This window comes from Cebus imitator, unplaced genomic scaffold, assembly GCF_001604975.1.
Source record: "Cebus imitator isolate Cc_AM_T3 unplaced genomic scaffold, Cebus_imitator-1.0 Scaffold2, whole genome shotgun sequence".
NCBI classification, from domain to species: domain Eukaryota; kingdom Metazoa; phylum Chordata; class Mammalia; order Primates; family Cebidae; genus Cebus; species Cebus imitator.
In genome coordinates, this window is record NW_016107317.1 from 8,427,271 (window position 1) to 8,454,820 (window position 27,550).

Here is a 27,550-nt window from a genome sequence, read left to right on the forward strand (position 1 = left end):
AGAGAGAGTCTCACTTTGTTATTTAGGCTGAGTGCAGTGGCATGATCTTGGTTCACTGCAACCTCTGCCTCCCAGGTTCAAGCAATTCCCCTGCCTCAGCCTCCCAAGGAGCTGGGGCTACAGGTGCACACCACCACACCTGTCGAATTTTTGTACTTTTAGTGGAGGCAGGATTGGCCTATCTGATCTTGAACTCCTCACTTCAGATAATCCACCTGCCTCAGCCTCCCAAAGTGCTAGGATTACAGACATGAACAACCACGGCTGGCCCTCTAATGGATTCTTTGTTATTGCATATACTTGAGATGTACAACATGATGTTTTGATGCACAGTTACAATGTAAAGTAATCACTAAGGTCAAGTAAATTAACATCCATCATCTATCATAGTTTTAACTTTCTTTGAGTTTGGTGAGATCACCTAAATGTACCCTCCTAGCAAACTTCATTGCATTATATAACATCATGAGTTCTCATGGTCTCCGTTGTATCTCTACACTCATCTGACATACTAGTTATATATGTTTATATTCTCTAATGAAATTTATGATTTTCTAGAATTAAAAATGCTATTAGCTTTTGACTGAAATCTAATTAGACCTGAAATCTAGTTAAATTTGTTTGAGTAGAACTGAGTACTCAGTAGTTTATAGAATTAAGTCTTCTTTACCAGTAGCACTATATGTCCATCAGCAAATTTTAACCATTTTCTGCACATGATTATCAAATATTTCTTGATAATGTTCAAAGGCATATTATTTTTGTTGCTGTTATGAACAGCTCTGTTGTTTGTTGTTAAGTCTACTAGTCATTGCTGTTATAGGAATGTTAATAATGTACATAAATTCATGTATAGTCCATCTTGTTGGTGTGTTAGCTTATTAGTTGTAAATAATTCTTCAGTTGGTACTCATGAATGATGAGGTTACTGACAGATGAATGGAGTTTCATTTATCTCAATCAGTATCTTGTATTTCCTTAATATTCTTAATGTTAATTGTTTTTTTCAATAAGTAAATATTCTTCTTTGTAAGCAAAGTAGCTCAGGGCTATTGCCACCATAGGAATAACATGATAATATTTTATAGGTTATTATTTAAAATCTACATTTTGTGATTGTGAGCATTCACATTAAATATTTAGTAATTTCACTCTTTAATGCTCTTAAGATTTTTATAGTTTTGAAGAAGAATTAAAAATTTTTGAACTAATTTGGCCTTTGGTTTTTATCATTTGTGGCAGTAGATTAAACTACAGTAGTTAATTACCCAGAATATTTTCTTAAGCTAAAGGCTTAATATGCAAATAAAGCTTTACGTGGTTTGACATCTATCTAGGATATCCCTGACAGAGCTATATATTTAACTTCTTTTATCACACAGTGATATTAAAATACTCTCAAAATGATTAGAAAAAATATTAGCTATCAAACCAACCAGGAGTTTACTAATAATTTAGGTATGTTAATTTATTCAGAGTAGCTATTTAATGTATTACTAATATAGATTGGAACAATCCGATTATTCTTTAAAAGAAAGAGGAAAAATGTTTGTCAGGTAAAATAATCATTTAACTTATTACAGTTATCATCTTTACAGCTCATGGGACATTCAGAATGGGACCACAAACGAGGGCCAAGAGGATCACAGGTAAGTTTCTTTTCCTTTTCTTTTTCATGTTTCGTTTCTTAACACTTTCAGCCATGAGTTTTCTAAAACTCAAGAGATAATAAAATGTAGAGAGAGGAAGATGCAAAATAACCATGCCATTTGTTTTTATTTAAGTTAACTATAATTAAAGTCTGGATTTCAAATCCCAAAGGCAGATGCCAGGATATTCCTCTTAAGAGCTTTCTGGTATCCCAGATTGGTTGTGTTTATATGAATATAGATTTTATATTCATCTTGTCTCTGCAGAATACATTTTGATCAGCAACCCACTCTCTTTATTCTATTCATTTCCTTTGACACTTTTTCCATGTATTTTCTTTTTTTCTTCAGCTTCCTGTTTTTGGTTAAATATTTTGAAATATAATCAGACTAAACTCTGAACTAATTAGAAGATTTTGTCTCTAAATTAACTGTCTTCATCTGAGGGAAACAGAAAGATGAAAGGACCTATTATTTTTGAAAAGAAACAAATTCTAAATCTTTCTATATTGCCAGACTGTTTTCATTGTCTTACTTTATGTCTTAGGCAAGGAGAAAAGCTTCCATGACGCATTTTTGCTTTTTAATGACCTAATTAGACAATGTGGATTTGTTTTGCTTCCATAATTACTTTCCCTGACTGAATAAAGGCTGAGCTTTACACTAAGAAAATTATTTCTCCTCCTAGAGCACTTTGTGAAGAAATATAAAAATAATTTCTCTCACGGCAGCCTATGTTTACCTGACTGCAAACATGCAAAATAAAAATTAAGTGGGTGGAAATGTTTGCTTCTGTTGCACACATTTTGTATTTGCTACTATAAAAATATAATTTACAAAAGACAGTTGAATATGCAATACTGTAAATGAAAGTTCATTGGGAAGTGGGGGATTCTCTCAAGTGTTTTACAAAGCTGATATGTTCTTGTGTTGTCATTAAACTTGTATGAATAACTCTATTTAATTTAGGTCACTAGGAAAATAAAACCAAGTCAATCAATTGTTTTAGTTCACATTTTAATGACTGATTTTATTTCTGTCCATTATCAATTTGATGAGTAAATAGTGTAAACCAATTAAATTAGGATCATCCCAAAGAATGTATGCCTTGCTTTCTTTCCTTCATTCTCACCTCCCTTTCATTTTCTCTGAAAACTCTCCCTCTGGATACATCTATAAAATTTTTAAAAGAATTTGCTGCAAGGTCAGTCATAAAGGGATTAAATTAACATACAGTAAATTCTTTGTGATTCTAAACCAATAAAAAAGTACAGATGAGTGTAGGTAAGAAGGTCCATAGTTTCTGATGATTGCCCCCAAAACATTTTGATATTCAGAATGTCCTGAATATCAAGCAAGTTGTTGAGGACATGTTCTTTCAAAGCAATGCAGTATTATATGTAGACAATTATTGTTTAAAATATATATCATTTACTCTCTCTTTTGCTTACTTTGGTATAATTTATCTTCAGGTTTAGATAGGTCACTATGTCAATATAAACTGACAAAAAAAAAAAAAAACCTCACGATTGTACAGTACTGCTTTTGTTAACTTTCAGCATAAAAAGAACAAAATTTTTAAAATTCCTAATATTGCATATAGCTAGAAAATGTGAGAATTCCACATATAAACATAAACTATTTTTATAAATAAAGTTTGATTATATTTGAAAGCCTAAGGTGGTTCTGAAAAGCAAAAGCTTTAAAATAGGCTTGCGTGAATTACCATTATAAACATCAAATCTTTCTTGGATCTCTTAACCAGCAAAATAGCTACTCTAAATATAGTATACCTTTGTCTCATTTTGATTCCTCAACTCAGATGAAAACTGCCAAATAAAAAGCAAACACAACACACCAAAAGATAAGAACAGTAAGAACCATGACAAAAAACATTAAAAAGAAAGAGGATTTCCAAGGATTTTGGAAATTTCAGGTAGATAAATTACGCCTTAAGTAATACCCTTTTATGTGCTTCCAATTCTCTACTGGCAAAATAACAACAATAATGTGTTATGTTTTGGATCATTGCTCCCTTCTGCTGTTGCTGTTACCTTCTTGGTCAATATGCCTAAAGCCTTCTACCTTTTCAAAGGAAATTTCAGACAGGTTGCACTTGAACACAGACCTCTTAATAGTTTACTCCAAAGCCTTGCTCAAATTCCGTCTAGTTAATTTAGAACTGGTTTCTAAGTAGTTGCTATGTGTATAGCACTGTAGTCGGTCTAACTGAAAAAAACTTGAAAGACAAGGTTATTGCTTTGCAAGAGCTCACAAATTATGGTTGGAAATTAGGGCAATATTCGTATATATAATTCACATATAAGGCAATCTGGTAGATGCAGCATTACATATGATATGTAGTATATGTTGACATATCTGTAAATGACAATATATATGATGGTGATCACATAAGATTATAATACCATGTTTTTACTATGGGTTTTATATGTTTAGATACACAAATATCATTTGTTACAATTGCCTACAGTATTCGGTACAGTAAAATGCTGCACAGATTTATAGCCTAGGGGCAATAGACTATAGCATGTAGCCTAGGTATGTAAAAGGCTACACCATCTGGTTTGTGTAAATATACTCTACGATGTTCCCACAACAAAATCCCCATCAAGTGACATATAGACCGTATATATACATTGGGAGGCCAAGGCAGGCGGATCACCAGCAGTTAGGAGTTCCAGACCAGCCTGTTCAACATGGTGAAACCCTGTCTCTATTAAAAATACAAACTAAAATTAAAAATCATAATAATAATAATTAGCCGGGCATGGTGATGGGTGCCTGTAATCCCAGCTACTCGTTAGGTTGAGGCAGGAGAATTGCTTGAACCAGGGAGGCGTAGGTTGCAGTGAGTCAAGATCACACCACTGCACTCCAGCCTGGGCAACAGAGCAAGACTCCATTAAAAAAAAAAAAAAAGACTTCATATACACAAAGTGAGGTAGGATTTAGGTGGAAGATTATTTCTTTTTCCCTACTAGATTAGGAAATACCTCTGAGAACTGGTGATGTCTGAGATGTGGCTTTAAGGATGGGGAAGCTTTCAAAAGTACAGAGGAAAAGACGGATGAAAAAGCTTTGGTAAATGTCTGCACTGAGAAGAGTGTGGGACACATTTGAATACATGTGAATTTTTTAATTAACTTTTGTATAAACAGTTGTTGGATGGTAATTGCTATAGCAATTACTGTTTGATTTGGAGAATGCTATACTTTATTGACTAGGTAGGCAGAGGAAGTTAGCAGGGTGAAGAGTTTGAAACTGAGTACTATAAGAATTAGGGCTATTAACACAGAACAGTTTAAGTGGAAGAATATGAGTTCAGTGTTACAAGTGTTAAGTGACAAGTGAAGTTGACAATTCCAAAATGAAGTTTCAGATAAACACTCGAAGCCTGAGTAGAACAAAAGGTTTCAGTTTGGGAATGGTAATCATACAGCTGATAATTAAGCTCCACCAGTAGATAGACTCCCAGAAGGATATTAAAAGAAAAAACAGATAAAAGTCTGATTCTTGGAAAATATACTGTAAGGGCTAGAAGCAAGCTGAGAGGGAGTTAATGAGCAGGCATGGTCTTACTAGAGACCAGGTGGAGGAGAAATGATTCAGAACTGAAAGTAGTTACACCAAAGAGAGGAATGAGATCCCAGACCAAGGTTCAAGAAAATAAAACATGTAGCAGATGTCTTTGGGTATAGTGATTAGGAGGACATTAGTGAACTTTGAAAAAGCAGTGTTGAGAAAGAAGTGTTGGAAGGAAGGATGCAGAAGAGAATAGTGTAAGATACCAGAAGGGTCTCTTAAGGGAGCTTTGTTTTAAAAGAAAGTTGAGATTGCAGAAAGATGTGGCAGCAAGAGTGATTTATTTATTTATTCATTTATTGTTACTGCTAAGGTGAGATATGTGTCTTAATTACTGGCAGATGAAAAGCATTAGCATGGGAAAGAAAACACTGAAAATTCTCAATAGTGAGCTGATTAAGAACTGAGGAAAGGGTGCGATTCAGGGAAGGGAAGGTGCTTTCTTCCAAAGTGGTCCTCTTGGCACGTCTTTATGTATATTCCTGTGAGGAAATACCCCACCCCGACCCCATACCAGCCATTTACACTATATTAGAGAAGCTGGCCCTGTTCGAAAATGAATTGCTGGATAAGTCTACCAAAAAGTACAGATGGGGAAGTTTTTTTTTTTTTAAAAGTAGAGGACAGGGGCGGTGGCATATGCCTGTAATTCCAGCACTTTGGGAGGCCGAGGCGAGTAGCACCTGAGATCAGGAGTTTGAGATCAGCCTGGCCAATATGGTGAAACCCCGTCTCTACTAAAAATAAAAAAAATTAGCCTGCCATGGTGGCATGTGACTGTAGTCCCAGCTACTCGGGAGGCTGAGACAGAATTGCTTGAACCCAGGAGACGGATGTTGCAGAGAGCCGAGATTGCGCCACTGCACTCCAGCCTGGGAGAAAGAGGGAGACTCCTATCTAAAAAAAAAACAAAAAACAAACAAAAAGTCATAGAGGTATTTCTAGCAGAATGAGAGAGAAAAAATAAGGACGGCTATAACATTAAAAAGATACTATGAACCTAATGACTTCAGTTTTCTTGGTAGAGTATACAAAGTTGATAAAATAGTGAAAAATCTTGAATGCTAGAAAACACATGGAATAAATATTGTTTTAGATATCTAAAAAAGGAAACTTGCTTGGTTCCTGAGCATCAAGAAATGTCTTGTAAAAAGCAGAGAGCTGTGTCAGATGTGAGTGTGCTAGCCTGCAAGATGAATTTTAACATGTTTTACTTTGATTTGCAAAACATGGATATATGTCAGGTACTTTTTTTTAGCCTTTGAGGAGTCAGAAATGGACAAAACGACGTTGGTGTCTAGCAGCATCTAATTTTTTTTTTAAGTCAGCCTTAATCATTTCTTAGGATAGAGTTGAGCTTCTCTTGGCTTCTCCCTTGGAAATTAATAGGGGATTTTCTCAAATTTGCCTTTGTACTTCAAGGTTGTATCGTGTATGCATTATCACAGAATTTAAGAAGATGTACTGTTCATATCAAATACTTGTTCTACAGAAAAATACCTATCTTTCTTCTAGTAAATTCCAACCCTTAATTGCATATGACTTTTTAGACTCAGCAAGAATTTCATTCAAATTGACTTACATTACTTTATTCTCAGTAATTCTCTGTCATTTGTCAGCTCACTCATAACTGTCTGATTTTTCTTGTTTCTTTTTTTAAAAGTATATAACTGTCAAACAGTAGATCATCCAAATGTAGGAAAGATGCTAAATGATAAATAAACTTCCAGCGGCATGCAGAACTCTTTTATCTGGCAGTGTTCCCAGTAATACCAAATGAAGTCAGGGGATGAAATTCTCAGAAGGCAATTACTTGTTTTTTCTTCTTCTTTTTTTTTTTTTTAATTCTTGAAGGAAAGTTTTCCAGTGGGAAGTAAAGAGAGGCAACAGAAGATATGCTTTTCTTTGAAAACCTTAAAAATGGTAGAAGAGGATTCCAAGGGGCCAAATAAATTACATATCACATAGTTGAGGTTCCTTGTGGATTAGTTCAATTGGTGAATTTTGTAAACTTCCTAACATTTTAATATACTTGGAACCCTCAGGTCTTTATTTATCAATAGTTAAAAACTAGCAAGTTTTTAGTCATTTAGTATGTTACTGGTATTTTACTATCAGCCAGACCATCAGCTGGATTTAAAAGTACTTAAAAGAAACAAATTTTTGTGTTGTTCATCTAGTCTCCAAATGATTGAAGTCTTTTTTTAGTATGATTCTAAATAATTCAAGTATTATGTGTAAAATATAAAAGACAGCTGAGTATTCCAATGGAAAAGTCATTAAATGCACTGGACTATCAGTATGCTTAAAAATGCTCCATCGCCTATTTTGGAGCATATCTTTTGTGGTTTAACAAGTCCTGGAGGCACCAAACTGTAAGAATTCCAGACTAAGAAGCAGATACCTACTAATGTAGGTATCTACATTTGAATTCTCCAGGATGAATTCTGATGGGGAGTCATTGTGCTTTACTTTTTTTGTGTATCATTTCAAGGGAATGGATCTGTTAATGGTAGCTACTGAAGTTGATTAACCTAATCGTTAGCCTACTAATGGCCTGATTCAGTGACAGGTCGGTTCTTTTCCAGGTTAAATCATTTGTTTTTGATAAGAGAATGTGGAGAGTAATTTAAATGCCTTTTCAGATTTATCTGGAGTAATGCCATATATATTTATTGAAGTTAATTCCTTTTAATACATTTTAGAAAGATGACCAGCCATATTTCCCAGAAATTTGTTCCAAGGGATTAATGTGAGCAGACTGGGAGCTCATTATCACATCTCACAAATGCCCAACTCGTTACCAGGGAATAATTTATGCCCTAGAGCTAGCTGCCAGTGCTACTTTTTCTACAGACATAATGTCTTTCACTTGTATTTCTTTTTCCTTTTTCATTTTTCCATATATCAACCTAACAACATATTAATACTAGTTCAGAAATTATTCCAATAATTGTTTAATTTTTGGCAACGCTCCAAAGACAGTTTAGTTTGGGGTTTTTCTTTCGCTTGTTGTTTTGTAAAATTTGTTTAAATTTTGCTTTTACTAACAGGGATCACACACAACATAATTGCCTAGGGCCTCACTTACTGTAGGGATGGCCTTGTCATTGCATGTAATAGTGACAGAAAGGGACCTAAATATCATATCTATCTCCTCCATTCTGATATTTAAAATTTTATCCTTTAGTCAGTTCCATACTGTTGGACAATTGTTTTTTACTCTTTCACCACACTTTGAAGTTGCTTTTATCTACATACTGTTTAGTATGATGTCTTTAATTTGCATTGGCAAACTACAAGACACAGCTTTTAGCAAATCTATCATAATAGGGATATGGTTGACAATATCCACAGCACACACAGTGTCAAGAGGTTGGAGCGACATTTCTCTTGTCCTCAGAGAAGAGAAAACAGTTTCTTTTTAACAACTGAACCCATGTAGTGTGTTATTTCTCCGGCATCCCTGAGCTCTACCTAGTAGAGGCCAGAAACAATACCCCGAGTTCCTATGTTATGAGAAAAAATATCTCCAGACATTGTCAAATGTCTCCTGGGAGGCAAATTTGCTTCTAGTTGAAAACCACTGAAATTACAGCATAATCTCATTGCCCGGTGTATGGAATATAGTAAATAAATATTTAGTGATTAATCTTGAAAACTTTATATAAGAAAATGAGGAAATGCTTCTTCAAGCATTTGTGCTTTCAGCTTTTCAGGTTCCATCTTTAAGTCTATTAAAGGTAAATTTTAAAGAACATATACATTTCATTGTGAAGGAGTTTTCTCACAGTGGAATTATGTCCAAGAAATCTAATGGCATGGAAGGTGGGGGGAACATACTGTTTCCACGCTTATACATTCAACTGATTCACAGGAGGAGAGAGTTTGGCTCTATCCTCACAGTGCTTTCATGGAACATGTGTTTCAGGGAAACTGATGGATGACCTTGAGTAAGTCACTCTTTATAACAGGCCCTGGTCTCTTAAAAGAACATTGATGAACAGGAATCAAATCCACAGAAATAAAAGGGAAAATTGCCACTGGCATTTATGCTTTTATTGTTTTCCCCATGTTTATAGATTAGTAGACATGTTGTTTAATACTTATTGAATGACCCTCTTATTTTGGGGCCTGTGGACATCATTCTGATGACATGGGCACTACCTTGTGTTTGGTTAGCCAAATCACAACCTTGTGGTACTTTATTTGAAATGAAACAAAGCAATCAAATAAACACGGATAATAGATGTTTATGTGCAGGAGCTGCAAATAGTTTAAGCAATAATCATTTTACTGAGTGTACAAAAGTATATTTTGAGACAGAAATAAAAACAAAAATGACACGTATCACTTTAAGCCACAGTTTCTGACCAATGTTGCAGTTGTGACTTTTATTATATTCTTTTTTCCCCCAGATACCTTATTGTAAACATTAAGAGAATTAATGCAAGTATTTTGCATGTACATTCCTATAAAGTAAATACACAGCTTGAAAATTTTCCAGCTTTCAAGTTTTGCCTTCCACTTGGGAGAATAACAGAAGAAAAATATGGTAACTTGATAACTTAATTTTATCTTTGAATTGCAGTATCTGACCAAGGGAAATAATTTTTATCTCATGCTGGGTGACTTTATGCCATCTGTAGCATTGAGTAAGATCTTGTTTTTATTAATCCTGACAACATACTCTAAAAGGGAAGTTTTGTGGGTGGATTTTTTATTTTTACTCCACTTATAGATAAAACTGTTAAAAAAAAGATTATACCAAAAATAATCAGATTCTCATAGAATATTAAAATCTATGACTAGGATATATTAACTAGAACAGATCATCAGATATAGTGGTAGGCAAAGGTTAGGGTGGAAGAGTTTATATGGCAGTGAGGACAGTTAACTAGAGAGGGTGAATTGAGGCAAAGGAAATGGGAAATGGTTGATCTTTCAACATGAATATTAACATCCATTTTCATATACTAACAAAACAGGATATGGGCTTTTAGTACATTCTTGGTACTTTTTTTTAATTTGGAGAAATTGAAAATTTTAATTTCTTAATATATATCCAGGCTATATATATAAATATGTATTTCTAATAGCATTAACATCTTATTTATGGTACAGGAATTTTTCTTTACACCCTTTCTAGGGAACAAACTAAAATATTGTTTAATAGCATTCCCCACAAGATTTTATATTCTCATCAAAGGTACTGATTTTCTTAAGAAGTTTTACTTTGGGAGAACAAAGATGACTTAGCAGTTATGTTGTCAACCTTAAGTGATTGTCCCATTTTATGTAGAATTCAGCCATCACGTAAACATAAGTAAATCCAAGGAACCAAGGCTGATAACTGCAAAGAAAAAACCTGGAATGGTATTAGCGATATTAATGAACTAAAATTATCTTAAAACTCACAAAAATGAAGCTTATGTCAGATTTGATTTTCTAGATCACATAATTTTTTTGTTTTTGTTTTTTTTTAGTGGAGTTCTTTCCCCTTTTTGGGTGGTGATGCATTGTGTAATAAGTAATTCTTGGAAACCTAAGTGCTACAAGTAAAGCTTATTGTTTGGAAATCTGCAGGTTATCAAACTTGCATAAAATAGTTTGCTTGCTGAGTTCTTTGGTCCTGTGTTTAAATATTTCTGGGTGGCAATTTCCACTTGAATCTTTACAACTATTTCCATTTTAGAATTTTGTAACCATGTTCTTTGTTTTCAAATCATTTTAACCCTGAATTTAGAGAAAGTTGTTTACATAGTTATCAGCAATACACACTTAAAAGATGATTTTTTTTTTAAGCTAGGGAGAAAAAAGCTTCTCAGAAAATTGTGGGTGAGACAAACAGGTGGAATAGAAATCACAAAAATAAACCATCAAAATCATTAAGGAAGATGAAGTGCAAACAGATGTAAAAGCTCTAGTTCTCAAAGGATTGAGGGCAGAGGAATGGGAAGAAGTTGTCTATCTAAGATTATGATTGGAAGATGTAGAAAAGACCATCTCATGAAGCAAAAAGAACACGGCCATTGAAGCCATATTAAAGTTAGAAACATGGCAGTGAATCTTTTTGATACTGGGAGTAATGATTTGGGGGATTGACAGGCCTCAACCCCACTTTTACTGCTCATTGTTCATATTCAGGTTTACAATGACTTAGTGCCATAACTTTGGTGACATGTCTGGTACCTCAAAAATGGCAGTATATGCAAGATTATTGCATTTTTAGACCTTTGCATGAGTTTTTAAAGAGCATTCCTATTAACTATATGTTTATGAAATCTAATCCTAGTACAATTAGTTTTCTTTTTCATGGAGAAACACAACATGACTTTAAATAAGTTTTGCTAAATAGTAAAATTGCAGCAGCCGGTTTTGTTTTATACTGATTACTGCAGCCCTGCATATAGTGAGTTTTTAATTAATATTTCTAAAATAAATGAAAATATTATAATTTATGAACTTAGAGTTTAATTTATTCAAGTAAGCTGTGCTGAGCCAGTGTGTCTTGAGGAAATCTGTTAATCCATAATAAAATATAGTAGCCCTCGAGGAATTAGTAAAATTAAATCTATCTAAAGCATGAATAATAAAGCCAAATGCTGTTTATTTATCTGATTCCCCTGCTTTCACGCTTTTCTGTTTCTAAGGCGTACAGGTAAGTTGAGATTCCCTCATTTTAACATCCATGATACCTTATTATAGGACAGCGTATTATTACTTTGACTGTAAACAAATTACAGGATGAGGAATAATTTGTCATGCTGGCATTGGATAAGGAGAAGACAGTATTTAAATATTGACTTTTTCATATGGGAACATGTGTTCTTCTCATTCTCAAGGCATATGACTACTTCCCTTCCTCCTTTTTTTTCCCCCTCTCTCTTATCACATGGAACTTTTGAGCTTAAGAGTGATCCTGTCTCATGCAGCTTAGGGATCTGAAATTTATGTAAGAACTTTAATAGAAGCTTATGACACATGATATGACCAGGCTTTTCACTATTTTTTGCCATTTATTTGGCTTAAAATCAATGGAACAAGCTGAACTTGGCATTACTATTTCTGTTCAAAAAGAAGAAAAATATATAATTTTACTATTTTTTATGTTTTGGTCTTGGCACTGTGGCTTTTGTTTATGGAAAAAGACAGGAGAGGAAAAAAGCATTATTTTAACTTCGCATGATAAATAATCAAACCAAACTGAGATTTCCTTAAAAAGTATGTGTTCATTTTTCTTATTACAATGCATTTGCTAGTAATTCAGTGCAAGTTTTAAATGATATATTAATGTCTTCTTTAGCATCATGGGTTTGACTACATCACTAACATCATAACTTTATAGACATTGCATTAGAATTCAATGAGTTTCTGTACTTATTCATGAATATAAGATGCTTATTTTATTGTGGATGTTATTTCTTCTTGACAGATTCTATTAGGATAAAAGAAAAGCATTGATATTTACTTTTAATAAAAGTCATAACATTTATTGTTAAGTTCCTTTTTAAGAGCTTTATGGACATTATTACCTAATTAAAATATCAAGTATTTTTACCTGGAGTTAATTTCTGCCAATATGAATTAGGAAAAATAGGGATATAAATAATGTCTATGACTTCCAGATGTTTAAGAGACATTCTGTGTTCATCATTTTATGTGCTGGTGGTCATGGGACTTTTAATCAGTGGATGCAGCATCAGAAATAAACATTTTTTTTGAAATGAACTGTGTTATACATATTATATGCATAGCTAGAAGCACAGGAGAGGCTCTTACCTGTTATACTAAATATCAAGTGTTTGAAGCTCTCTCTCTCTTTTCCTGTGACACAGCATTTCAAATATATAGCACAGTACAGCAATTAATGTACAAAAGGTAGGTAGATTTAATAAATATTAAAATTTTCTATATTCGATGCAGTGCTTTTGTTGGTAGCTAGACAGTTGCTTAGAAATAATCTTATTAAACTTTTTCATAATGTGTACATTAGTCCCATTAACAGATATATACTTTGTTAAATTTATTTTACTTTGTTTGACCTTTTGGGAATTTAGAGAATATGGAAAAAGAAGTAGTTTAGAGAGTTATGGAAAAGAATTAGAGAAAATGGAAAGGACTAATTTTCAAAGGAACAAGGAAGATGGGTTGATTTTAATTTTTAAGGGCTGAGTACATTGATAAATATGGATATAAGTAATATCTATTTTAATACCACCTGGAAAAAGCTGGTATATAGCCACAACATTAATAAATATGCATGTATAAATGGGTTATTCTAAATGCGTGTCATAAGCATGCCTTGTATTAAAAATAAAATCATTATCTTTTTGGAGATATGAAAAAATACAAGATATATTATTAACAGTTTTCTTTTCCAAATACACACGCCTTGATAACCACACTTAAAGTCTTTTTTGAAATCATGTTTTTAAAAAAATCATCCCTATAATGGTTACCAGATTAACTTTTTAAAATCAGCTTCATTTAGAGAAACTATGAAATTGGAAAACTGATATTATTATGTATTGCTTCACTCTCTTCTACAAATACTTTCTGTACTTTGTGTATAAATAATGTTTTTAACAGCTTCAAAGGCAAAAATGTTCTACATATTTTTATTTTAAAAGTTCATTTGATTATTTATGAGGGAATTAGCGTCACAGATACTGTCTCTCTCTCTCTCCTTTCAAAACCTTGTCAGGATTGTCCTATTTGCATTTGCAACAGAATAGTTTTTGCAGAACAAAATCATAGGATATGAGAAGAATTATAAAACTCATTAAGGCATTACCTTAATATTTTTTAGCATTAATTAATATACCCAAAATAATGCACATTTACATTTTGACACCAAAAAGAGGAATCTGTAGCTAATATATGAATGCTAGAATAAGGATTTAGAAAGGTTTCTCATTAACCTTCAGTTAAAATACTAAACTAAGAAGATTAAAGAGGAAGAAAAACAAAATTTTGTACTTAAATTTTTAGTAAAGCTTCACAATGGAAAGTAACTGCATATTTGTTCATAAGCAAATGAAAAAACAAAAAGTCAGACTTAAAACTTTGGATTGACTTCAAGCCCAATATCGTGTGGCTCTTGTTTTTTTGTTTTTTTTTTTTTTTTTTTTTTTAACATTTTTTTTTCATCTTTACTAGCAGAAACTCTGTATTCATTAACCAGGTACAAAACTTTCCATGGTGGGTAGGGACAAAATGTAAAAATATGTTCTTTCTTTTTTTAACATTTATTTATTATACTTTAAGTTCTGAGGTACATGTGTAGATCGTGCAGGTTTGTTACATAGGTATATGCGTGACATGGTAGTGGTTTGCATGTGGCTTTTCTAATAGCAAGTGCCACTTTGGGTTTCACTAACTAGTGGTAGTATTTATGACATACAGAACAGAATAATTAATTCAATAAATTCTGCCCTAGCCAGATGACCTCTTTAGTGTTGAATTCAGTTCTGAGTACATAATTTCAAGAAGGATATTGAGAAGCTGATGCACTCACATAAACAATTAATACATCTAGAAACAGTGTCCCTTATGAAAGAGAACTTAAAAAGCCAGACAAAGAGAAAAACTGCTCTCTTATCAACACAGTGACTCACACCTATAATCCCAGCACTTTGGGAGGCTGAGGTCGGTGGATCACTTTAGGCCAGGTGTTAGAGACCAACTTGGCCAACATGGTGAAACCCCATCTCTACTGAAAATACAAATAATTACCTGGACATGGTAATGCACACCTGTAATACCAGCTATTCGGAAGGCTGAGGCAGGAGAATCACTTGAACCTGGAAGGCGGAGGTTGCCATGAACCTAGATCATACCACTGTACTCCAGCCTGGATGACAGCATGCGACTCTGTCTAAAAACAAAATTTAAAAAAAAAAAAAAGGTGTAAAGGGAGTGAAATTTTTCTCTTTGTAGTTCTGTAAGGTAATATTTGGACAAATGAGTAGAACATAGAACAGTCAGATTTTGATTAAATATAAGGAAGACATTTATAGCCATTTAAATTGATTTAAAAATAAAATAAGGTAGTGGTTTTCCTAAATATGAAATAGGTTTAATGATTGTGCACAGAGAAGTTTCTGTAAGAGTACATGAGCTAGCTTCATAAGGGTGTATTTCATTCTTTCTGAACAGTGATACACAGACCAAGAGACCAAAATCTAAATCTCCTAAATTATTGTGTGTCTCAGTGTACTTCAGAGAAGAGTCCTGTCACTATGCTCTTCTTTTAGTGGAAATTTCCCAATCTAGGCAAACCAGGAGTTTTAAGCTCAGATCAAGGCTGTCCTCTGTACAGAGTAGAATTGTTAGTTCCCCTTGAGGGGCTATTTTTAAAGCAGTCATTCCTATGGACTAGCAGTATCCATTCAGTATCAGCTAGTGAGCTTACTAGACGTTCTGATTGACAAGGTTGTAGATGAAACTAGAAAAATCTTCACTTTAAGAAGTTTCCCAGATGATGCGACAAGTGTTCATGTTATGATAGCATCAGCTTAAATGTGTTAGTATGGCTGATGAATGGATTTCAGTACATAAAGTAATCTTTGTATTACTTCTGCCTGAAGTTCTAGAGTTAGAGCTAAATGTCTTTACTACCTCATGTTTGTTCATCTATAAATTGTGGGAGCTTATACTGTAGATTGATATCAGTCATTTATTCATTAGTATGGATGAAGAATAATGAGAATATGTTTGATGAGGGAATGAGGGAACAGAAATGAAGGTACTAAATACTGTGTTGAAAGACAGGGATGCAGCATTGAGGATTGATATAGGTCTTGCTTCTCACAGCCTGTGGCACCATAGCAATAATATTGTGAACTCCAAGGGGAGCCATTCACATTGTAGGTTACATGAATGATGACCACTTTGGAGTTGTGCAGTGCACAACACTTAACGACTGCCTACATGATTCTTGTAAGCCCTTTACATCGCTGTATACTTAAAATTACTTCCAAAGCCTAAACTTGAATTCTGTCATTCTGACTAACTCTCAGGAAAACAAAACAAGGCCTGTTATTTCCTGACTCCTAGCTTTTCTACTAATACCTGACCTCTCTAAAGTAGATCGAATTTCCTGTACTCTGGATGGCATATGTTGTTTCACCTCCCTGTGCCTTTATGAGTGCATTTTTCAGCCTTTAATAAATACCTTGTTCCTTTTTATCTTCTTAAATCCTTCTTAAATACAACTGAAACATTATCTGAGTCCAAATTATAAGCACTGTGTTTTCATAAAACATTTTACATCCATAATCCATTTATCCTAGAACTTAGAACACTATGGAAAATTTCCCACTAGACTAAAGCTTCTCGTATCCAAGCAGTACTTCATTTGACTCTCCAACAGTGATTGCCACCCAGAAGTTGTTCAGGAAATGTTGAATCAAAGAATGAGAGAATGGGGCATGAAGTGGGGAATTTGAGCACACAGAACTTTCATTTAACCTACTTCAGTATTTGACTAGGGTGTGGCCTTGCTTTTAATTTGAGGATAACAGGAATTGCAATCAGTATTCATGAAAGCATGTGTTTTAAATAATGAGAAACAGCCTAACAGAATCTGAACTTTAAAAACATCTAATTGACGATTATACGTGGTGACGATATTTTCCAAATCATAGAGCTGCTACTGGGAAAAGGTATGAATAGCCTTTTTGTTCTATAATTATTTTCAACAGAATTTATATTACAGAAGGATAGTTGAAAGCCTTTTAAAAAGAAATTCAGAAAATAATCCAAATCAAGTTTATAATAAACTGGTTCAGTATATTTATTAAATGTATTTTTAGTTAATTTTTAATGAGGTACAAAAATATGACCTGGGACCAAACAACTTCCCAGTAAAAGTTCTACAATGATTTTTTAAGATGTTACAAAACTATCTTAGAATGTTAAACGGAATATTTTATTAGCTTAGAACTCTTCACTAATCTCCCAAATAAAAACCAGATCTTTCCACCCCAGTAAAATACTAAAGTGTCGTGCAACTTTATAATCCTTATCTAGTACCAAATCTACATTTATCTAAAGATTGACAATGTCCATCCTTCTGCATTTTTTCCTATTTTCCTTGTGGATTAGTAGCATATTTGGAATTTTTGAGGCTTCATGTTAAAATGTATGAAGGAAAATAAAAATATGTAATACCCTGTCATAGTAGCAGGGAGTACTAAACATCTGTTGAAAGAATAACTCTTTGAGCAGACAAGCCATTTATATATAAAATATGCAAATTATACAAGTGAGTTTAGTGCTTTGGACAAGATTATTCACTGTCACGGTCCCTCTAATTCTGAAGTTCACACATGTATTTTATGTTACTTAATAGAAGTTATTTTTGTAGTATGAAATACTCAATCAGAAATGCCAATATATAATATTTTCCCCCATACTGTATTGGTTGGTATTCATCAGTCACTACCAGTCAAATAACTAGCCTACATTTCTAAACACACTGAAATTTCCAAACTTGGGAGTTGGTCCATCTGAGGGTAAAGTGCTTAACTGGTCAATCTTGTGTCTTTCGTAAAACTGACTTTGATGGTAAGTTTTTTGTATTTTATAAGTAATTTTTTATGGCTTCCTGTAAGAAAAGATAAAAGATTTAAAATAAAATACTTAAAACATATCTTGAATTAATTAAAGGAAAAAGAAAACAATATTAATTGAATATATATTTTTGCCATATATTGTGCAGAGTAGTTTTTTCATGTAATTTATTTTAATCTACAAAATAATTCCTGAGAATAGACAATTTATTTATTCAGTTGAGGCTCTGGGGCTTCTCCTGTGTATAGGCACAGTGCTGGTGGTAAAGCAGTTCCATGGGAAACAGGACAGATGAACTTTTCTTTCTCATAAAGCTCGTATTCTAGAATTCTAGATATTATTATTATAGTATGTTTACCTATGAAGAGACAAACTTGAACAGTTGTTATTGCCAAAGTTGCTGAGCTAGAAAGAGGTAAGACTATTCAAATGTAAGTCTGTCTGATTTGAAAAGCTACTTTTGTCTCTTCTATGCTATATTCCCTCCCCCCAAGATATATTTAAGGTATGATTTTATCATGAAGATATCCAAACACTTTACCATATAAGGTCAATATTCGGTTTTTTTATACTGGTGCTAATTATGATCATTTAAAATAAATTCATTTTTATTTAATGATTTGCTAAACCTGAATTTTAATTAGAAACATAAGCCCTATATTTCAATAGAGATTATAAATTGAGTCTCAGAAATTTAAATAACTACAAGGTCAACCTTGGAGTAGTGGGTTTTCCAGTCTTGTAACTGTTCAGGAGAAAAACATTTCAGAATTGCTTTTCTGACAAAAAATAGAGATTTTAGCCCACAGAAATATAGTACTGCATTTTTTGTTGCTAAGCCTGCCTTACATAAATTGGATTTATTATGTCCAGCACATGAAGAAGTTCTACACTAAACCTATATAGCTCATTAACCTTCCTCTTTTACCACATTTGCAACAAGACTGTTAAGTAAGTTAGTTAATTTATGATGGAGTAGAAATTACCTCTGAATATGAACTTTGGAAGACTTCTAAAAGTGATATAACTTCTCATTTAACCAGCAGCAGTCCGTGGAGGTAAAATTTACTATACCTGATCTTCTTAAAGCTGCACATTTGTGAAAGTGAAAGGTTATAATTAAGTTTTTCTGGAATTTCTTGAAACTACACATTTTAAAGTTCAATCCTGCAGGATTCCACACTAACTGAAATGAAAGGCAGGCTGATATAGTGATGAAGAGAATGATTTTTGATATAATAAAAATTCCAAGTCCCTCATTGAATGTATATGTGCCCTTAATGAGACATTTAACCTTTGGAAGTGATGCTTTTTCATCTGGAAAACGAAACAGTATCTACTTTGAAGGTTTGTTCTGTGGGTACAAAAAATTAAGTTTGAAAGTATGTGGAATAAACACACTCATTTAAATGATAGCTTTCATCATTATCATCACCATCACACATCAACACCATCATCCTGCTCCCACCACCACCATCTCCACCCGTATGCTGTACATATGCTCCACATGATGAGCCGAGACCTTCTCATCTCTGATCCCTCAGAACATGACTCTGTGATGCCGTTGAGTCATAGAGGATCAACTTACAAGGTCTCATTTGTCTCGTGGTTCCTAATACAGCAATTTGTAGCATCTTCTAATCTTTTCCTCCTGCAAACAGCAAGATATCTCAATATCATCCTTCAGTAAAGGGAGATTATACTGCCTCATAATCTCTTCTACCAAAATGATTGTTAACAGGATCCCACCATTCCACAGATTTCTTTGATATTCAAGAGTGGCATCAAAACCAAGCCCCAAACTGTAAATATCTTCCTTCCAAATTTCTATAAATACCATTGGACGTACTATTTATTGAGTTTTCTTTGATTACATGAGTAAGACAAATTATTTGTCTAAGTTAGAATACCTGTTTTTCAAGTCATTGATGAGGAGGAATATAATATTATTCACAAAGTATTCCTCAGGAAATTTCAGTGGGAATGCGAATTTTGATGTCCTATATTTTGTGAAACAAATTAAGACAAAGTTGTTCTTACTAAAATTGGATTTAACTTTTTAATCAACATTTTTGGTATCAAGCAAAATTTTAACTTAAGTAAATTTCAGCTTACCTGATATTTATCTATCTCTTTCATTATGGCTAATATAATATTTTAAATTAAACTATAAAATCAATTAAGATTAAACTGTAAGAAAAAGTTCTGACTAAAATTAGGAGGGGGAAATAATGCTTTAATTAAATACACAATTACAGAAAAATAAATGTTAACTCTAAGGTAAATTGCCTTGCAATTTGCTTTGGATGTGCATCTTGTGTATTAACTGATTGACTAGGTAACTTCAAAAATCAGCTATCTACTGGTCACATTATGGGGAACGTTTGGGAATCTAACACATATTAACACAATTTAATAGGTAACACATATTACTCTCTAAGATTGTTTGGGATCATCTACAGACTTTCATCCAAGTGAAAAAGAGTTCGACCGCATTCTGAGTTAGTTTGAAAGGTCCTGTTAATTTTAGCTGTTTGTAAATTTTCACTGAGAGGCTGTTCTTTCATCCTCCTATCTTTGTAATTTCAAAGTACTTGATTTAATTTGACAAATGAGCTCAAAATACAAATTATCTGATAATTTTTAGTTTCTTATATACGAGATTGAAATAAGGGTCTTTTTAAAAAATGTACAGCAAAACTCAACGCAAAAAAATCTTAAGAAATTCGGTCAACATTTGCATATATACACAAAGACTTACACCTAAAACCTATTGCTATATCGTAATTTGAACATTTTTTAAAATTATGATTATTTTTTGTAGGAACCTAGTAAGTATATATTTATGGGGTACATGAAATACTTTGATACAAGCATGCAGTGAGTACCAGTCACATCATGGAAAACGGGATATCGAGCCCCTCAAACATTTATCCTTTGTGTTAAAAACAATCCAGTTATACTCTTTTAGTTATTTTAAAATGTATACAATTGCTGGTTTTTAAGTTTTCTAAATATGGTTTTGGAGTAAAATATTCTCTTACCTTTCCAAAACAAATAATTTGAAAAAAAGACTAGTCTCAAATATTAATTGAACTGTGAGTACTATTTCATGTAATTTTTATGTTATCTATTGAACATTAGATTGGCAGGAAATAGCAAAATTGACGAAAATAGAGATGTGAACATCCTGAAATAAAGACAGGACTATATACAACTAATTAAAAACAGAGGGATGAGTAGTTTGGCAGAAGAATTAAGATATCTGGAAAACAGGAAATAAGAATTGTCTTGGTCTTACATGATGTGAAAGGACTAAATCCTCTACTAGCAATAAACAGAAAAGAGAAACTGACTTTCAGCATTAAGCATTCACCAGTGGAAATAGATAGTTTGCACTGTAAGTGTGCTCAATTTATGGATATTCACAGAAATATAATTTGTCAGTTACAGAAAAGATATTGATAATGAGAATGTTCTTTATCTCCCCTTAGCCACGTGCTATTATAGGCTCAGATTGGCTTTATCATCTTTTAAATGGAATGTGTCCAGTTGTCAGAACACAAGATTCAGCAACCTAGAGAGTAGCACAGAATTATACAAAGGAATAAAATAAAAAGATAAGTTGGAAACACGAGGTTCTCCTTTTTTTTTTTAACTAAACTAGATGAGGTCCCCAAAATACAATGAGAAAATGGAGGAGTTAGCACCCTCCAATACATCACAGCTGCAGCAAATCCAATACTACTATATTAGAAGTACTTTCGAGAGGGAGAATATTAAATCTTCCTATAGTAACAAGTAGGAACTGGAATAAAGACTACTCAGATTGTGCATGAACCCCACAAACAAGGAATGACAGAATAGTTTTCTAATTTTAAAGAGCTGGCAAGAGCCAAGTTACATGAGTAGGCCTGAAACTGTGGTGCTTTGGATGCCCAGTGACTAGGTCGGCATGGCCAAGAGCAGCATTTCAGAGCATGCAGTCCCTGTGGGTCAAGAGTGTTGAAATATGATGAAATGATGGCTTAGATAGGAAACACTGAGACATACCTTGTTTGCCCTGCTAAGGAGTAGGGGATTCACCTGCTAGATAACAAAGAACAATCAAAGAATTTTAACTAAAGAGGGTTTGCTACATTTAATGTCCCTCTCCTCACAGTGTCATTGAACTGCCTATTTTTTCAAATCAGTACATATTCAATTTAATGTGTGTTTGGTATAATTTGAACAAGACTGGAAACGAGGAGACCTGAACTTGGATTCCAGCTGCCTTAGCTCCAAGTGAGCTGTGTAATCTTCCACCAATCAAATAATATTTTTATGTTCATTATCTTGAACTAGTTAAATAATCCTTTATGTTCCAGTTTTGTTAATTTAAAAAAAATAATGAATCTAGCCTGAATTACCTCTAATATCTCTTCTTCCTTTAGAATTTTGTGGTTATGTTCTGTGGCACAGAAATGGAATTTAACACATACTGGAAATGTGCAGTCATTTTATTTACCAAACATGGGGCACGCCAGGGGTGGGGAAGCATTTGTTTTCTTGTGTAATTAAGAGAAATCTGTTGAACATATAAAGACAATTGAAGTAGTAGTTTTCAAAAGATGGGAAGAAAGTAGAGGTGTGAATTCAGAAACAAACTAGTAACAAACGTAGGTTTGAAAAATTTACCAGAGTGGGAGAGGGGTGCTCCTGTGAGAATTCCACTCATCTCGTTATTTGTTCCAGGGAGAAACTGGGTATGTTAACGATCAATGGAGTCAGAAGAAATTATTTTAGGTTTCACTTTGTCTCTAGGAGTTTCACACTGTTTCAAGAGAGTCCAAGGCAGGAGTTAGTCTAATGCGCTCCCCAGGGAAGGCTTCATAAATAAGCTATGTTCTTTATGATCTTTATTTTCAATTCAAGGACCATGTCAGGATAGACAAGGTGGTACTGCAGTATTAAACAGACCCCGACTCTAAAAACAGTGAAGTTGATTTGTTGCTCCATCATGTCCATCATGCTTTGGCTAGGGCTCTGTTCTGTATCGTCCTTACTCTGAGACAGAGATGATGGAGCAGCCACTGTCTAAGACATCATTAATCACAGTGGCAGAAGGAAGGAGAACTCCAGTGGGTCTGGCTTTGGCAGTTAAGTGTCGCATTCTGGAGTAATACAAGTAATGCATACACAGGCGCAGAGCTCACTAATACGCAGGTGAAAAATAGGATCATCACAATAAGCACTGTCATTTGAAAGGGAAGAAAAAAAGTCACACACCATCACTAACCTGAAGCAATTCTAAGATTTTACTGGGAGGCTATTTTAAAGTCCTTTACCCTGGAGCTAGATACATTTTTGAATTGTTATTATTAGATCTGGTTCTGCTTCCTGGGAGAAAGCCTCTGTCTGTCTATCTCTGAGCCCTGAGTTCCACTCTCCCTGGTCTCCCTCGTCTCCCTGATCTGATTATCTTCCATGATCAACTATACATTGAGCGCTGGAAAGCATGCCATCCTGAGGGCCTTTCAGTTTCATTTGATCACTTCCTATATGTAAGTCTTCAGGAATTTTAGAGTTGCGTTAAGTACTGAATGGTGTTCTTTTCATAGTATAATATTCTCAAAAACATAGCTTCTTTTAAAATTAATTCCGTACAGTTTTGTGTGCTAATAACTGCATCATCCGTGTTTTTTTTTTTTTCCTGGTTGTAGTTTTAAGATTTGCTGTACTTCTGTGTCCTTTAGACTTTGTGCCTTTCACTCCCAATTTAGATGCTGGTAATTTGAGACTGTCAGACTTTGTTGGGAAAACCTAGAAGGTTTTCCATGAGAAAAGCATTTTTAGTCTCTTTTCTTTGAAGTATTTTATCCCACTGAAAAGATATATTGAGTACTACTACCTTAATTTGATTTTTCTCTAAGACATCTTAATCCATGCAGAGGATTTATAATGGGTGTGGTGACCACATCTTGTTTAATCCTTACAATAGGCTTTTTTAGCTCAGTGTCCTTCTCAGTTAGTAGTTCTGCTATTTAAGAAAGGAAAGCAGTTGCCTCTTCCCTGTTCTTGGACCTTTTCTTCATCTTTTCAAACAAATGTAGTCTTTTCTGAGCTCATTTGTCTCTTATCATACCTTGTCAAATATGGCTCACGGTAACCAACAAATGATACTTACATCCTGTTGTCCATTCTCTCTGCTAGAGCTACAAGTCTAATAGGTCTCCTCATCTACCTTCTAAATATTGCAGACAGCAATGTTGCCATATGCTGCTTCTCTGTGTCACATAGAAAACCTCTTTCCAGCCACTAATGCCAGGTTCCTCAGCACCAGCCCTCAGGCTGCTCCCCCATTACCTGAGGTAGTTGGGATACTTATCAGCAATAGCCCACTTCTGGGTACCAGTTCTGAGTATCTTTGTACTCAGCAATCAGCAGCATATACAGTGATTCAGAGTTGCACCTTAGCTAATGCTTAAGTGTTTATCAGAGGTTCTTAGGCTTAATCTAAGAGATTGAGAAAAATCTAAGAGATTGTGGAGAAAACAACGAAGAGCCATGTATTACAGAAATTGGAGTGGAAATGATCTCTCACAGAAAGAAAAATACCAACTGTAAGACTAGTCTAGATTTTATTAATTCACAAAGAAAATTACAGAAGCTTTAGGAAAAAAATAGTATTTGGGATGTACAAATGAGACCATGCATGTTAGATCAAAATTTAGTAAATATAAAAACAAATATGTAATCAATTAAAATTTTATGGTTAGCATCAGAGAAGTATCTCCTTAATTAAATTAAATTTACCTTGCCCTTGATATATTAATCATGTAACAAGCCACCTCTTAGGGGATTCTATGCCTGTTTTAATAATCTCACGACTTCGAGGTGTAGAATTAGGAGGGCAGAAAGATTTGCTGGGTAATTCCTGTAGGGTTCAAAAGACATGGCTCCTTCCCTCCAATCTTACAACTTGGATTAAAAAATAATAAGGTATACAAAAGTTAGGAAGACATAATATTTTTAATGGTCTAATATTGACTGCAGTAGATGGAAGTTGAAGAGGAGAAAAATCTGTATAGACTGAAGTCTTCAGGGATAATTTCATATAAACTGGTGGCCTTAAAGGATAAATAAAAGTTGTTTGGGGTGGAAGAGAAGAAAAGGCTGTTTCAGAATTCAAGTCATAACCACACTGGTAATATTAAAAATATTCTTAGGTCCAAAAGCATTTAGTCAAATTAGGACTGTGATCATAGAAATCAATGAACTAGTGTGCACTTTGACAAGTAAAGGCTTTCTGATTCTTTTCTGTTTCTCTTTCTATTGATCATGGGGCTAGGAAAATTGCTACAAATTATATCATGCTATTTATTTTTTGTGACATCAAGAGCAATAATGTGTGCTAAGTCAGAGGAGTAGATGTACAGCCTAGTATTAAAGTAATTCTCCTCCACCCCTCTGCACACTCGCATGTTGCTTTCCTAACAAACATGCAAATATGCAAGCATTTCCTAATAGTGACAGCTAACAGTATAAATTAACCTCTTGAATCTGGCATTTTCAAAACTGTAGCACATAAAAGATGGTGGTGAAATATGAATAGTAAATGGAAGAATGACATGTCCTCCTCCTGATTTCAGAAGCAAATGGAGGGTTTCACTATCAAGAAAATTATAGGCTCTAGGTTTATTACTGAGATTTTCAAGCAACCTTTCTTACAATGAACTAATTTGGGTTTGAGGGGAAAAATAGCATAAGACAGTTCTTTCTGAATATTCTTTAAAAATTAGGAAAAGCACTCAGAACATTGGACTTAATCATTAGCAGAATAAAGGCAAACTAGAAATGGTTTCTATAGTTTAATATGACAAACATATTAAATTTAACTAGAATAGCGGGTAAAAATTTAATGCCAACCAGAACGCTTATTGCCCCCAATTTTCCGACTTTCATGGCTTTGAGATAAAATAAGAGATACTGGTTTTGGTTTTGTTTGTTTTGCTAAAGGTTCATAAAGCAGCACATGGCTAGATAATATCGATATAGGTAGTGGTATGAGTAAGTTATAAGGAACTGAGACAGAACATACTTCATAGCTTAGAGCCAAATGTCTACTACCACCTCACCAATTACTTTTTTTTTTCTCATGTTAGAATTTGTTATAAAGCCAGTTAAATACATCCATAGATGTATTTGCAACACGACAGACTTTGCCATTTTTCCTTTCTTTGAAATTGAGCGTGTAGTGTACACATGTACATAGGTTTCTAAATGTAAAATCTACAGAGAAATTGTGGGACACCAGAATTACAAAATTGGGCACAGCTTCATTGACTACCAGGATAATGAAAAGAAGCTCCTCTCAAATATTTGATTCTATGTTCTAAAATATGTATTATTTAGCTGGAATTTTTTTTTAATTTTCCAAACTCAGCAAGTTTCTGTTTCCTGATTTAGTCTTCAGAAAGCACACACACACACACACACACACACACACACACACAAAGATATGTGCCTTTAAAATGAGACCTAAGGAAATGTAGTCACTTTAATAATGGATATAAAATTATTATCATTATTATTATTATTATTATTGAGACAGGATCTTACTCTGTTACCCTGGCTAGAGTGCAGTGGCATGATCTTGGCTCACTAAAACCTCTGCCCCCAGGGTTCAAGTGACTCTCCCATCTCTGCCTCCCAAGTAGCTGGGAATACAGGCATGAACCACCATACCTGGCTAATTTTTTTATAGAGATGCAGTTTCACCAGCTTGGTCAGGCTGGTCTCGAATTCCTGACCTCAAGTGGTTCACCTGCCTCGGCCTCCCAAGATACTGGGATGATACAAAATTATTTTGATGAAAATAGAGTCCTTTGTAAATAATACATGTTATTAATGATTATATTTAAAATATTACAGAATATTGAAATAATATAATAGTGATGAAATATATATGCTTATGAAGTACATAACTAAACTTAGAATGGTTTGTCACCTTTGATCCATGTTACAAGCTAGACTCTGAAACAATATTTATGGCAGCTACAGATATTGATATTTACAGGAATATGTTTTGTAACCATAGACTTTTTTCATTTTTGTGTTTGGTTTTGGTTTTGTCTATTTGTAAATGGAACATTTATTTTTAATGTAATTTTTGATTACACTCAAAAACAAGTGCCCTGGTGGAGTGAACTTATGATGGAATACAGAGGTGAAAGAATAAAAGGAAATGCATTTAAAAATAGCATTTTCCCACAATCGTAATATGCAGAGGGAACAAAAAGTTAATATTAGAAGTCACTGAAACTTAACTGTTTTTAAAAAACTATCCCTCAAAGGAACTCTTGACTTGAGTGGAACAATTTTAAAATTACAGACCGATTACCCTGTCCTTCACTTTTTCCTTTCTACACAAATATCTGATATCTGGCTTTCACTTGTAGCTTGTCCAAATTCTACTCAGTCAAGCCCCTGCCGAGAAGCCTGGTTAGCTTGTTTGTTTTCCCTCAGAACTCAGGTTCTGAAATACTCCCCTCTACCTAGCCTCATGCATTAAGTTTTTGAATATAAATAAAAAACTACACATTGGGTACAGTGTACACTGCTCAGATGATGGGTGCACCAAAATCTAATAAAAAATTCATTCTCTTTTTTGAAAAACTTATTTTTTAAATCATTTTAAGTCTCTCACAATTTCTGTTGTTTCAATGAATAAATAGTTT

General features: G+C 33.8%; 1 protein-coding gene across 2 annotated transcripts in view; it reads left to right on the top strand.

Annotated features, from left to right (window-relative positions):
- Positions 1-27,550, top strand: part of PDE3A (phosphodiesterase 3A) — a 316,106-nt gene that overhangs the window by 189,752 nt on the left and 98,804 nt on the right. For both annotated transcript variants that reach the window (XM_017528921.2, XM_037738537.1), the window contains exon 2: positions 1,599-1,649. In XM_017528921.2, coding sequence (XP_017384410.1) covers positions 1,599-1,649 — 51 coding nt within the window. The remainder of the gene's footprint in view (positions 1-1,598; positions 1,650-27,550) is intronic.